The sequence below is a fragment of the Haliotis rufescens genome, unplaced genomic scaffold (genome assembly GCF_023055435.1).
Source record: "Haliotis rufescens isolate VD_foot unplaced genomic scaffold, xgHalRufe1.0.p SCAF_10, whole genome shotgun sequence".
In the NCBI taxonomy this organism is placed as follows: Eukaryota; Metazoa; Mollusca; class Gastropoda; order Lepetellida; family Haliotidae; genus Haliotis; species Haliotis rufescens.
The window spans coordinates 34013846-34028759 of record NW_025963780.1 but is presented as its reverse complement, the minus strand read 5'-3'; the positions used below and the strand labels follow the sequence as shown (position 1 = coordinate 34028759).

Here is a 14914-nt window from a genome sequence, read left to right as displayed (position 1 = left end):
ATGATCGGAGTCAAAACACAATGGTAATATAATTGACATGAGAGGGGCTGACAATTGTTTTGTTGAAACTGACCAGCCTGTGCCCACGCTGAAGTTGGCTTCAGCCCACTATATTGTCAACTTCGTATATATACTTATGTAAACATAAGTGCGTCTCACACTTGTGACCAGCTTTTCAAATGGTACTGACATCACACACACCTAAAACAAAAGACTTGTCACAGGAAGTCGTTTGACAACGCATTGTACATATTTTAATCTGCTTATGGTGTGTTGTGACAAGTTACGAGTAGGCTTTCGGTTCCAAAAACTGCCTAATGTGATGACACGCATGATGAATGGACGGCTTTGAAAATTGCTAAATGAGTTAGAATGTACTGATATTTTAATCTGCATTCAAAGAAGAATGAGAGGAACCAATCAAAGGTATCCGCACCCGAGTCATTATAAAGATAGATCGAACGTGCATTTCGAAGACATTAAACCGTCACCGAGTACAAAGAGGATCCAATCGAAGGAACATATTCCGCACCCGAGTCATTATAAAGATAGATCAAACCTACAACTCGAAGACATTTAACCTTCACCAAGTACAAAGCTTTGAACATGGCTAACGCAGGTAAGTCTTCTCGGGGAGCCGTTTTCTGTTTGACTTACTCAATTTTTATTATTAATAATGTAGAATTCTCAACGAACACAAAATTCGTATATTAATTATGATTATATATGGAAATCGGAATCTAAACGTTTCCTCCAAATATAATGCCATTTGTACAGGCATCTACATTCGTACACTTTTGTTTTCTAAAGTTTTTTAAGATCGAATAACCACTCCTTTGTAATTCGTTTCCGTTTCGTTTCGTTTTTCATAATCTTCTGTTTCAAACATTCGCAAGATGGTGATTGCGACTCAGTAAAAAGATGTAGATCTTTACACAAAATCCGAAAAAATTGATAACAATGACGTATCTGATTGATGAATTCAAATGGTAGCGAGCACCAGTTTAAGTGCTGACATGCATGTAGAAATGGACGGATATATTTAAGATCATGATTTGTTCGTTATTCAGATCATCAAGAAGACAGCATTGGGAGACTGCGGCCAAGAAAGTACAGGAAAATTGTCAAAGACAAGTAAGTCATTTAACCTTAAAACTTTCGGGAATGGGCAGAATATATGTACACAGATGTCAATTCTATTATTGCTAACCGTCAACTATCTTAGCTTCGATCTGTCGAGTGACACACAGTTTCATCGCCTTTTCAGGCCTAGTTTACTTCCACATTAATGTAATACATGTGGTTATTGCATAGGTCGTTAATCATAGGTATTGTCTCGCCTTGACCGCCAAGAGCTGTAATGAGCATACAGTCTTCTCGTCTGTGTGTACTGTCGTTAACAATTTAATGGTCTGGTTGTGTTATTACCTATTTCCTGCATTTTTGCGTGTCTATGAACATCATCAACGAACAAAAGAATAAATAACATGTGAACATGGACCTTGATTCATTTCCTTAAATGAGATGTTATTTAGCTGTAAAACATTATTTTTAACCTGCTTTGAATTTGATTTATTTATTGCGAGCTTTTTCACATTAATGGTATGTTATGGGAAATGAAAATGTGCATATTGTATTTTTAGTGTCCCTGAAGGTCATTTTGGACACAGAGAGGATGACAAAAGGAGCTCAAAGAAAAGGTATTTTGTTTTACGTCCTTGACTGACTTATGAAATATATTTTCCATGAAGGTCTAAGTATTTCAATTTATTTAAAATCGGGAGTCATACCAGAAATAATGAATTTTAAACATTATATTAATCATTGCTCATAGATAAAATGCCACAGTCATAGCCTGTTTTGAATAATTACCACTATAATGTGATCATGGCTTGTATATCTAACATGTTATATACAATTTCTTTTCAGAATTGAGCCCACAAAGCAAAGCATTGCTGACGTTCTTGATGCTCCTTGCACAAGTGCTGCAGAAGGTGAAGATACACTAAAATTTTAAGGGATATTATTGCCTTCAGTTTCATAATCCATAAATGCATAAATGGCACTTTGCTTAATTAGACTTCAACTGACTTATCTCATTGTCAAAATGTATATGGATGGTTCATGCATGGTGAAATAAATTATTCAGTATATTATTCAGCAAATTACCAGCACTTTCTTGTATCATTTATAACTTTGTATTTGTTTGTACATTATCATGTGCCATTGATTGTTTCAGGACTCACAATCAGTGACCTGCTGACTGATTATGTCCAGCAACAACAGAGGGAAGAGGAACCTGCCAAGAAAGATGAAGGGGATGGCACCCAGGCTGAGCCCAATTCAGAAATGGACCAGCCCATATATGATGGACATTGGATGTCCATAGGCTTAAGCATTATGCTGATCTCATTGTTTGCTATGTGTCACTCTGTTACCGGTGCCATGTTGGCCGATTTACTGGTATTGATACGGTTGCACTGTTTGTCACAGCCTAAAGCCCTGCAGAGTGTGTATATGCTGAGAAAGACATTTGCTTCTTTTGAATCTCCCCTGCAGAGATTCTATTATTGTAACAACTGTCATTCGCCTGTGTCAAAAGAAGAAATTTGTCCCAACACTTTTTGTTCCAAGTCCCTGTTAGCCTCTAGTTCTAAGAGTTTTTTCCTTGTGTTCCCACTTTACCATCAGCTGCGTTCCTTTTTCAAAAACCAAACTTTTGTATCTGGTCTGGGCCACCGATTCCACCGGCAGAAGAAAAATGCAAGAAACTATGAGGACATATATGACTCAAACGTATATCAACAATTTGTTGTCAATGATGGACCACTTTCAGAAAAGCATCCATACAACATATCATTTACTTTCAACACTGATGGGGTTCCGTTGTTTAAAAGCTCACAAATGTCCATGTGGCCAGTATATTTGATGGTTAATGAACTCCCATTCAAGCAAAGGAAGTCAAAAACTAATATGCTTATGTATGGGATATGGTTTGGGTCAACAAAGCCATGTATGAGTACATTTTGTGAACCCCTTCAGGCATCTTTGTCAGACCTTGAAACAAATGGTGTGCAGGTTGAAGTAAATGGTGAATCTGTTATTTGCCATTGTTTTCTAATTGCTTTGACTGCCGATCTACCTGCAAAAAGTTCAGTTTTAAATATGGTTCAGTTCAATGGATCGCACAGTTGTCTTTTTTGCACACAAAAAGGGAAAAACTTCCGAACTGATAAAGGTGGCAATGTTCACATATTCCCTTATGTTGAAGAGGATCCTAGTGGTCCCGCTCGTACCGCCACTGATTCCGTTAGAAATTCACTAACTGCTAGCTCTGTACAACCAGTTGAAGGAATCAAAGGTTACTCCTTCCTTATGAATCTGTCCAGCTTTGATTATGTTCGATCATGCAGTGTAGACTACATGCATTGTGTTCTTTTAGGCGTAACTAAATTGCTCCTTACTTTATGGTTTTCTTCAGCACATGCCGCCTCAAGATTTTCTTTATTGCCATATGTTAATTCTGTTGACAATTTGCTTTGTTCTGTAAAACCACCATCCAACATATCGAGGCTGCCTAGATCCATAAATGAACATTTAAAATACTGGAAAGCTGCTGAATTAAGATCATGGCTTCTATTTTACTCAATTCCAATTCTGCGAGGTTTGTTGCCTTATGTGTATTTTTATCATTACACTTGTTTTGTTGAAGCCATCACCTTACTTTCAATGGACAGTATTTCTGAAGCAGATGTGAAAAATGGACAGGTTTTGTTAGACTATTTTGTATACATGTTTGCAGATTTGTATGGAGAGAGATACTTAACACTTAATGTCCACTCTCTTTTGCACTTGCCCTCAACTGTACAAAACCTTGGTCCTCTCTGGGTACATTCTTGTTTCCCATTCGAAAATCTTAATGGTAATCTTATGTCAATGTTTCATGGGACACAACATGTTGACTTACAAATTATGAATGCTTTTAACATGATGCAACTGATGCCTTTAATGCTATCCTCTGTAAAGAAAGATTCTCCAGCCTATGAATTCCTAACAAAACTCTGCAAGAATTCCCAACACTACTTGCAAGGAGAGTTGACCAAGTCTTGTAAATTTATTGGTAAGGGCTTCAAGAAGAAGCTCTGTAGTGTCCATAATGTTGCACTGATAGATTTCTTAGGGGCTGAACCTAAAGACTTCATGGTCTTCAAGCAGCTTAAGTTGAGAGGAAAAACCTTTCATTCCAAAGAGTATGTTAGATCATTGAAAAGAAATTCATCAGCAGTTATGTTCAGAGAAAAAGAAAACAAAAGAAGGGGTGTTATCAACTGGTTTTGTTTCACCCAAGATGTCAATTGTATATGTGAAAAAAACCACTGTGATGACAGTTGCAAGATGCTGGCCTGCATCACTCCGTATGATGTGGATGCAAGATCCATATTTTCATCTTATGAGGATGAAGCTGACAACTTTCTTGGTGTTGAGCCATCCCATGTAAAATTAGTTAAGGCACAGACTGAACACATGGGGGTAGTTATCATACCAGTTAAGAACTTAATATCCTTATTGATACCAGTTGTCATTGATGACACCCTTTTCTTTTGTGAACAACCCAACAACATAGAAGGTGACCTGTAATGTAATTGAACCCACTGTGAATGGAAATAACTCTAAATTGGCTCGTCTGGGACAGTTGTTGCAAATATTAAATTCATTCAAATACATGAATAGTGAATCAAGATGTTAATTTATTGCATTTATGTAAATAACCTCAAATCAATATATTGGTAAATGCATGTAAAGAAACAAATACTTCATAAACATTTTTTTTCAACAATGAATGGACAGTCACTTTTAATCACTCCCTCATTCTGTTGAGAAAAGAACTTTCTCACACACCTTTGTGTTCATATTTCACATTCCTCCATGCACGTGTCAGGATAAATATCCAGCAGGTTTTATAGAGAAACCCTCTGACCTCTTAAAATTTCTGTGTTGGCTATTCTTATATAACTTTTTTCTGATGAGACTGTTATATGGTACACAAACACTGTTACTTTCTGATGGAAATTTATGAATATATTGTACATTCTTTTCATTTTCCAGAATATTGTATACTCAAATTCCTGCATTTGTTTTTACTGTATTTAATAAAAATGTACCTAGAAGAATTAACTGTGTTGAGTATTTCATTATTTATGTCTTTGTTGACATACATAGGATTCTCTAATTCATTGCATGTGAATTTATAAGATCAATAGTTTTAAAGAAAATTCAAAATAAATAATAAAGATCATGTCATCAAGGTTCTAGGTCTTGACTGAAGCTCAGTCTATTGAATGGTATCAAAGGGTGTCTTTGAAAGGTATAAACTTACAAAATTCTTCATTTGGTTTTTGAAAGTGAGGATGCATTGCAAACCATTTTTCAAGTTGCCTAGTGATGAAGTATAAGTCTCCAAACAATTGCTTCGAAGATCTCCACTAGCAAACTAGGAAACTCAACAGTACCTTTTCAATTTTGTATGTAAAGAAGTCGCCGATACATCCTTGCAGACAGTCAACTATTTTCTTGCCTTATGAAGAAGTCACTGAATAGTATTCACAAAGTCTTTGTGTGGTCTTTGCTAGCGAGGATGCACTTGATACATCCTTGCAAACCTTCAGCTACTTTATTGCCATTCCGAGGAAGTCTCCGAATAGTCTTTGCAAATTGTTTTGAAGGTCTTCACTAGCGAAGACGTATCCGAGACATCTTAGCTTTTTTGCTGGTCTGTGGAGAAGTCTCCGAAACATCTTTAGAGATCTCCCCAGACATCCACTGCTAGTGGAGATGCATTAGAAACGTCTTCGGTGACATAAGTATATAATTGCTTTTTTGGGGAAGTACTTGATTATTCCCCAGAATAGTCTTTGATGGGTCTCCACAAAGTCTCGGCTAGCCGAGACCATAAAAATTGGCTAAAATCCCACAAAAGATGCATCGGGACGGTCTCGGGGCGGTCTCGGATACATCTTTTCTGGGTTTTTTTTTTGTAAGGGTAACCATTCATAAAACCATTTACAATATTTCAAACCAAAGGTCAGACAGACAGTGTAAAATGTTTTCTGTTTTACTCAGCCCTTCCTGCTTGAGCCGTCAGAACCTTGCGTTTCTTACCATTCATAAAACCATTTACAATATTTCAAACCAAAGGTCAAACAGACAGTGTAAAATGTTTTCTTTTTTGGCACTTCCCAATCCATGTTTCATGTAATAGACAAGCCGAACATTCAGGCTTTGCCCTGCTGTCAAGGAGTTGCCTAGAAAGCCTTGTTTTGCCACAAAGCCGTTTCTAAAAACAAACTTGTTGGTGTGTTGGATGGCGGAGTGCTAACAGAGCTGTCAAGTCAGAAGTAAATGATGCCACTCAATCATACACGGCCCCAATTAGTAAGGCCAAAAAAGTATATGTGTGTTTCTAGTTGCTAGTTTATGCTTGTTTAGGACAAGCATGTTTGTTGTTTAACGCCACACTCAGCAATATTCCAGCTATATGACAGCAGTCTGTAAATAATGGTCTGGACCAGACAATCCAGTGATTGACATCATGAGTACCGATATACACAACTGGGATATGAAGATAGGCATCAACCAAGTCAGCAAGCCTGACCACCTGATCCTGTTAGCTGCATTTAAGGACAAGCATGGATTGCTGGAGACTGATTCTAACCTGGATCTTCATGGGTTCTAGTTGATAAGAAAACGTACAACTTTATTGATCATAGGTATAACATCCTAAGCCTATGAAGATCAAGCAACTGACTCTTTTAATTAGTATCCAATCAAGCTAGTAACAACACCTTAATCCTTATTCCTTACAGTACACCTGACTTCATCTAATTATCTGTGTGCTATTTGTTATCAATTACCTATTGTTGAAACTCCCTCACTCTGTCTCGGGGAGGTCGGGTAGCCTAGTGGTTAAAGCGTTCGCTTGTCACGCCGAAGACCCGGATTCGAATCCAGACATGGGTACAATGTGTGAAGCCCATTTCTGGTGTCCCCCGCCGTGATATTGCTGGAATATTGCTAAAAGCGGCGTAAAACCAAACACTCTCACTCACTCACTCACTCACTCACTCACTCACTCACTCACTCACTCACTCACTCAAGGCACTGGTCTGTAGTGAGTGAGATGGGTTTAATGTTAACCTGCTGCTTATCACAACATATCGTATTTCCTATATAATATCATCATTTGGTGGGGTGATGGGTTAGCAATTTCTTTATTATAAGAAACAAAATTGTTATTTTCCTGCAACTTAAAGTTAACTATTATGACGCAAATATATGTATTACTGCTCAAATTGTCCCTCTTTGGTGTCTCAATCTGTTAAATGCATGTCTCAAGTCCTCAATGTTCAAAGCATATGTGGGCAGTCGGGTAGCCTAGTGGTCAAACAGTTTGCTCGTCACGCCGAAGCCCCCGGTTCGATTCCCGACATGGGTACAATGTGTTAAGCCCATTTCTGGTGTCCCCCGCCATCACATTGCTGGAATATTGCTAAAAGTGGCGTAAAACCATACTCACTCAACATTTGGTTGTACCCTACGCTATTTTGGGATGGACCGAGAGAAGAAACACACGTTTTATTTTGGGCAAAGAAAAATATATTTCACCAAGAGTGAAGCTCTGGTAATCTCGTCAAGTCTTTGACAGACTGGTGGTGTAGAGTATACAGTATGTACTTTTTCATGCCATGGATCTTTATTTTAAAAACTCAGCCTGTTCTTTGTAATATATGGTATTTCTAAATACCCAACCCATTTCATTGTAAAAAAGAGACATGAAGATCCGTGTTAAAATAGGTCTTGAGCAACCAATGCTTGACGTAAAAGGCGACTATGCTTGTTTTAAGAGGTGACTAACGGGATCAGGTTGATGCATGTCATCGTATCCTAATTGCATAGATTGATGTTCATGATGTTAATCACTGGATTGTCTGGTCCAGACTTGATTATTTACAGACCAGCGTCATATACCTGGAATATTGCTGACAAACAAAGAAACAAACAAACATCATTGTAAATAATGTAGGAAGAAAGTAGGACAGTTGTTACCAACTGACATTGCTGGTGATTATACTGAATATCGGAGCCATCTGGCCAAGTGGTGTATCAATGTTATCAAGTTCCCCCTTGCAGGGGTGATACATACCTGGATGTGATTGTTCTGACAGGACATTAGCAGTGGTTGCATTGCTGGCAGAGGTTTTACTTGGGTTGTCTTATCTACTTTCAACACTTGTGACTTGGCTACTTCTTCTCTGCTTAGGGTGAATCTCCCAGAGCCTGAGACTACAATCCTCCAGTTATTTTAGAATCTGTAAATTGTGTGAGTGGCGGGTGCTAACAGTAGGGCAGGACATGCTTACTTGTTCGCAAACAACTGGTGTCATCACTGATTTTCAGTGATCCATTCATATAATTTTCATACCTGTTTTGTCACTTATTACAGCATGTGTTACAGGGGCCTCCACTTGTTCCTGCATCTGTTATAGGATCCTCCAGTTCGTGTTGCATCATGTCTTGTATGAAAATCTCCACTCATGGAAAACAATTTCGATTTAATTTTCATTCTGTAGTCTGAGGGGATTTAGAATCAATCTCAGCTGTCATAATGCTCTTGTCAGTCTGCATAGTCAAGCCAATGTAATAGCTCTCATTCAGTATTTGGTAGCAGTTTACGTCTGGGATGCTCTCTGCATGATAAGACTTCGTACAGACCAGTGGGGGGCACGGGTGGCCCAGTCGTCTAAAGCGCCGCAATTCACTGTGCAGAGTTGTGTCCCTTGGGCACGCCAGAAACCTATGATTGTGGGTTCGAATCCCGGTTTGCCCCAGTTATGTTTCTAGGTTTGTCAGCACCATACCCGGGGTCGTGGGTTTCACCAAAGTGGTAAACGTCCAAGTCCTGCATCACTTCGACTTTCCTCCCACATTAAGCTAATATAACTGGAATACTGTTAAAAGCGGCGTTAAACCCAACTCACTCACTCACTCACTCACTCACTCACTCACTCACTCACTCACTCACTCACTCACTCACTCACTCACTCACTCACTCACTCACTCACTCACTCACTCACTACTGACCAGTGCCTTGTAGAGACAGAATGGGGGAGTTATTTAATGACGCTTGGAACAGTATTCCAGATATATCACCGCATGTCAACTTAATGTGGGAGGAAAGCCCGAAATGATGCAGGTCTTAGACATTTAATAATAATAATAAAGTCCATTTCTTCAGCGCCTTTTCCGTCTACATAGTCGCTCATAGCGCCTCACACAGAGTCATAGACACATCTAAAGAGATAAGTCTTTAGTTTTGTCTTGAAAGTGTTTACCACTTTGGTGAAACCCATGAACTGGTTCTGACAACCTAGAAACATAATCAGGGTGAACCGGGATTCCAACCCAGCTTTCTGTTGTGCCCAAGCGATGGAATTGCAACGCCAAAGACGACTGGCCACCCCTGCCCCCTGTACAGCTTGAGTGAGTGAGTGAGTGAGTTAAAGCTTAACGTCACATCGCTGTACAGCTTGTCTCTCCCTTGTCTGTTTGCAGTGATCATGAAAGAATAAAAACTACTGAACATATTCAGGGTTAGAAACTAACAGTTTTTGTCCACTAGTCCTTATAATGATAACATATAGCAAAACCCTTAAAAAGGGCAAATTTCTACTAGTCCTTATGATACCTTTACCATTGGGCAGTTTGGCAAGGACTATAGGACTAGTGCCAATTTCTAACGCTGATATTAATATCACATGCCCATGACATATCCAGAATACAATGTAGACTTTTAATTTGTCAGTCTTTACAGAGCTTCTGTAGCTTATATTTAAAAGAACCGGCTCCGTGGTCTAGTGATAGAACGTCTGCCAGGAGAGAGGAAGGTTGGGGTTCGATCCCTGGCTGCATCATACCAAAAGACGTTAAGAGATGGTACTTGTTGTTACCTTGCCTGGTGCTTGGCATTAGTAGGGTAAAACAAGGACGGGTCGCCTCGGAGTCAGTGTACTGTGTCTGAGTGGGGTATCCATGTTAAACTGCGTCATGGTATCTGAGGGGGCTAAAACAAGGACTGGTCGGCTCGGAGTCAGTGTACTGTGTCTGAGTGTGGTATCCATGTTAAACTGCGGCATGGTATCTGAGGGGGCTAAAACAAGGACTGGTCAGCTCGGAGTCAGTGTACTGTGTCTGAGTGGGGTATCCATGTTAAACTGCGTCATGGTATCTGAGGGGGCTAAAACAAGGACTGGTCGGCTCGGAGTCAGTGTACTGTGTCTGAGTGGGGTATCCATGTTAAACTGCGTCATGGTATCTGAGGGGGCTAAAACAAGGACTGGTCGGCTCGGAGTCAGTGTACTGTGTCTGAGTGTGGTATCCAGGTTAAACTGCGTCATGGTATCTGAGGGGGCTAAAACAAGGACTGGTCGGCTCGGAGTCAGTGTACTGTGTCTGAGTGTGGTATCCAGGTTAAACTGCGTCATGGTATCTGAGGGGGCTAAAACAAGGACTGGTCGGCTCGGAGTCAGTGTACTGTGTCTGAGTGTGGTATCCAGGTTAAACTGCTGCATGGTATCTGAGGGGGCTAAAACAAGGACTGGTCGGCTCGGAGTCAGTGTACTGTGTCTGAGTGTGGTATCCAGGTTAAACTGCGTCATGGTATCTGAGGGGGCTAAAACAAGGACTGGTCGGCTCGGAGTCAGTGTACTGTGTCTGAGTGTGGTATCCAGGTTAAACTGCGTCATGGTATCTGAGGGGGCTAAAACAAGGACTGGTCGGCTCGGAGTCAGTGTACTGTGTCTGAGTGTGGTATCCAGGTTAAACTGCGTCATGGTATCTGAGGGGGCTAAAACAAGGACTGGTCGGCTCGGAGTCAGTGTACTGTGTCTGAGTGTGGTATCCAGGTTAAACTGCTGCATGGTATCTGAGGGGGCTAAAACAAGGACTGGTCGGCTCGGAGTCAGTGTACTGTGTCTGAGTGTGGTATCCAGGTTAAACTGCGTCATGGTATCTGAGGGGGCTAAAACAAGGACTGGTCGGCTCGGAGTCAGTGTACTGTGTCTGAGTGGTGTATCAATGTTAAACTGGGGCATCATATCTCTGGTCTAGCACTATAAAATCGGCATTAGTCCTGACTAGTACAAGCAGCCGCACACACTCATACACATAGCTATATAAGTGCAATAATCTTGAACACAACGTTAAATCCCACCTCACCTCACCTCACCTTGTGTTTAGAAAAATGGTTTTGGTGATACAGAAATGTATATGTGATTGTTATTTTCAGGCTCGAAGTTCTTATGCAGTGCACTGGTGGCCCCAGTCAAGAATGAGCATGCGGACATCATCCTCTTCATCATCAACTATGAGGATATCACTGAGGCAGCAGCCAAAACAGAACTCAAAAACTTCAAAAATAATGGTAAGTTTACAATTCTCAAAAATTTCTTGACCTCATTTTTTTGTTTAGTTGTTAAGTTTAGGCAATAATTATGACAGATATTTTATGTTTCTAGGTTTGTCAGCACCATACCCGTGCTCGTGGGTTTCACTGAAGTGATAAACGTCTGAGACCTGCATCACTTCAGGCTTTCCTCCCACATTAAGCTGACACGCTGTGATATAACTGGAATACTGTTAAAAGTGGCGTTAAACCCAACTCATTCATTCAATAACAATGACAGATATTACTAATTTCCTAATTTTTTTGGGTATTTCTGCTTTACCATTTAGATCACTCGAGAGATTTTGTCGCAGGTCTTCATGATATATATTTGAACACGTGGGGATGCTGGGTTAGAATAGATCTCTAGCAGCCTATGCTGGTTGTAAGAGGAGACCCGATGGATCTGGTGGTCTCTGAGACTGGGTCAATAACGTGTTATCGTACTCCGATGGCGTGGATCATTGCTCATAATGTCAGTCACTGGATTATCTGGTTCAGACTTGATTATTAACACGCTGCTGTCATGTAGCTGGAATATTGCTGGCATTAAACAACGAACAAACAACACTCAAGATTTTAGTTATACTGCTCGTCCTATTCATTCCTTAACCTTATGGGGTCGGTCGGGTAGCCTAGTGGTTAAAGCGTTCGCTCCTCATGCTGAAGACCCAGGTTCGATTCCTGACATGGGTACAATGTGTGAAGCCCATTCCTGGTGTCCCCCGCCGTGATATTGCTGGAATATTGCTAAAAGCGGCGTAAAACCTTACTCACTCACTCACTTAACCTTATGAGTTTGTTATGGTACTGTGGGACCAGTGCCAGTTTGTAAAGCTTATCCATGTTTGGAATGAAACCACTAGACTACCAGGCACCATGCGTCCAGTGAGTTTGTAAGCTAGGACTGCTCAGTGTTAGGTGATAACCATCTTTGCCTTCTGGTATGCCTCTTATACCAGCTTAAACTCAGAGTAGGCACAGAGACACTCAAAATAGACCCAGAAAAAGAAGCTGTATCTCAATGGATACATAGAAGCTAATCTACCCTGAGGTTTGTTGCACTGATGTGGTATATGTATACTATTCAAAAGAAGTTAAGGAACACCCAATTCCGTGTTCTTTACATTCTTTTGAGCAGCACACATCAGTGGCAGTATCTCGTGTGATGAGGTGGGGGCACACGGTCCTGTGCACAGAACACAGGTCACAAATCAGTTATAAATTTGGAAGTACACAAATTCATAATATATTAAGAATAATGCTGCAATAACTGATATTCTTTGCAAGTCCAAGCATGAGCTCCTTCTTAGGACAACTACTGTTATATGTACCACAAGATGTAACTTGGGGGAGTGTCAGCTTGAAGTGTTGTGTGTCACTGGTGAACACATGCAGTGGCTGTTAAGGAGATTTTATGAATGCTTCAAAAAGTAACTGCTTGGGCACAAAAGTGTATATTTTACATGTGGCTCTAGTATCTGTGTGTCATTAAACTAGATAAGTGAATGTCACCTTGTCAGGACCCAGTAAACTAGAAGCAGTGTTAAATTACACCATCAGATTACCATGACAACACTCCCTACTGACTGCATATGATTACCATGGCAACAATCCATTCTAAAAGCTGATATTCATGAAAACAACAATTCTTGATCTCAAGTCTGTGTGGCCACTCTGGCCCTGTCTTAGTGTTTTAAGTCAGGAGTCTATTTGTTCTATGTGTTAAGAAAAAGAAATAGATACACATTTTCTTTCAATGCTGAATATATGGTACAATGTCACCAACACTGGGGTGATATGTGTTATATCACATACCAAGGCTGACATTGATATACACTGAATTGTAGCATGCGTTGATATAACTAATATAATGCTCAAAACATCATTGAAGATTTGCAATAGTTTTTATGTAAATTGTACATATATCTTGGTAAAGAAAATTATAGATATGAATAAATATGATAAGCCGCACATGACTGTCAAGTGAAACCCTAAAAAGGAGGTGCACAGGTGTCCGTCCCAGTTGTCTACAGGGTGCCTCAGGCATGCCATGGTCTGGGTTCAAATCACACATTCGTACTGATTATTGTTTGGTTTGTCAGCACTATACCCGTCCTGTTGGGTTTCACCAGAGTGGTAAACATTTCAAAGATCTGCATCACTTTGGACTTCTTTGTTGACAAGCTGTGATAGAACCTATCCGGCATAGAGAACTCATTCACAGTTATATGGACTGTCAAAAGTGAAATGACTCTGATAAGGGTTCGATTCCTGCTTCGCCCCAAATATGTTTGTAGGTTTGTCAGCGGCATACCCATGCTCTTGGGTTTCACCAAAGTGGTAAACATCTGAGACCTGCATCACTTCGGGTTTTCCTCCCATATTAAGCTCAAACGAAGTGATCTGACTGAAATACTGTTCAAAGCAGTGTTAAAGTAACTCACTCACTCAATATAATATATGGCATGAGTAGATGGAGAAGTACCGGTAGTTGGTTGGCCTAAAGGATAATGTGTTTGCTTATCATGCCACAAGACCAGGTTTGATTCCAGACATAGTATTTTACTCTTGAAAAAAAGGATTTTTGCCATCTTTCTGTAAATTTTCACATTTCATCACATCTGGAAGAATATGTGTTGGAAACTTGGATCTCTGTTGGGATGAACCCCCCAAAATAGTGGTGCACTATAAATTAGAAATAGGGGCACTCTTATTAGAATATTATTTTGGTGAAAAAAAAGAGAGTTGAAAGATAAATTTCGTGGTTTATGCTGACAGCCTGAAATGTTTATGTACGACAGATATATTTTTCCAGAATTTAATTGCCCATAATTAAGGGTGCATATAACACACGAGTGTGTATTATACGTGAATAAATAAGTCTTGTATACATTGATCAATTGGAAGGGGTGCTAACTGGGATTGTTCCCCTAGCCAATAAATTAGCAAATATCGCCATGGCCGCTTATTACATCGAATACTGTATATATTTTCAGAGACTAAGCATTAGTCTATCAGTTAGGTTGTCAATGTTTTGCTGTATCTTGTGTGCCCATGTATTACATCTTAAGATTCGATTGTTGCATAGGGTCACCATGAGCTACAGAGCCATGTGGTTTGCTATTTTATGCTACCTGTTTGAAATCAGTTGGGATTTCATCATTAATCATTGGTCTGATAATGATGACTAATATATTGTCATTGTTACTTGTAATTTGCATTTATTTAAGAAATCATGAGTACCTGTGTGTATCATGATGTTGATGTTTATCTTGACTTAAGTGTTTAGCTCACCAGGACCACCGGTCCAGGTGAGCTTTCAGCTAGCGCATTGCTCCTTACTAGGTTGACATCCTACTTCTCCTTTGAACCAACTGAATGGATGCTGCTGAAACGTTGCAAGGGTGTCTGGCA

The 14914-nt window shown here is 39.9% G+C and overlaps 2 protein-coding genes across 6 annotated transcripts in view; both read left to right on the top strand.

The window, feature by feature from the left end:
• Positions 1-14914, top strand: part of LOC124130999 (potassium voltage-gated channel subfamily H member 6-like) — a 252621-nt gene that overhangs the window by 138534 nt on the left and 99173 nt on the right. For all 5 annotated transcript variants that reach the window (XM_046494058.2, XM_046494057.2, XM_046494059.2 and 2 more), the window contains exon 3: positions 11342-11476. In XM_046494058.2, the coding sequence (XP_046350014.2) occupies positions 11342-11476 (135 nt within the window). The remainder of the gene's footprint in view (positions 1-11341; positions 11477-14914) is intronic.
• Positions 705-6035, top strand: LOC124115320. Its single transcript, XM_046476252.2, has 4 exons — positions 705-1134; positions 1644-1700; positions 1930-1994; positions 2240-6035. The coding sequence occupies exon 4, from the start codon at positions 2350-2352 to the stop codon at positions 4636-4638; it is 2289 nt and encodes a 762-aa protein (XP_046332208.1). The 5' UTR covers positions 705-1134; positions 1644-1700; positions 1930-1994; positions 2240-2349; the 3' UTR covers positions 4639-6035.

Bases quoted from the DNA above. Each gene is read 5' to 3' on its own strand.
- LOC124115320 (XM_046476252.2), top strand. From the start codon at position 2,350: ATGGACCAGCCCATATATGATGGACATTGGATGTCCATAGGCTTAAGC.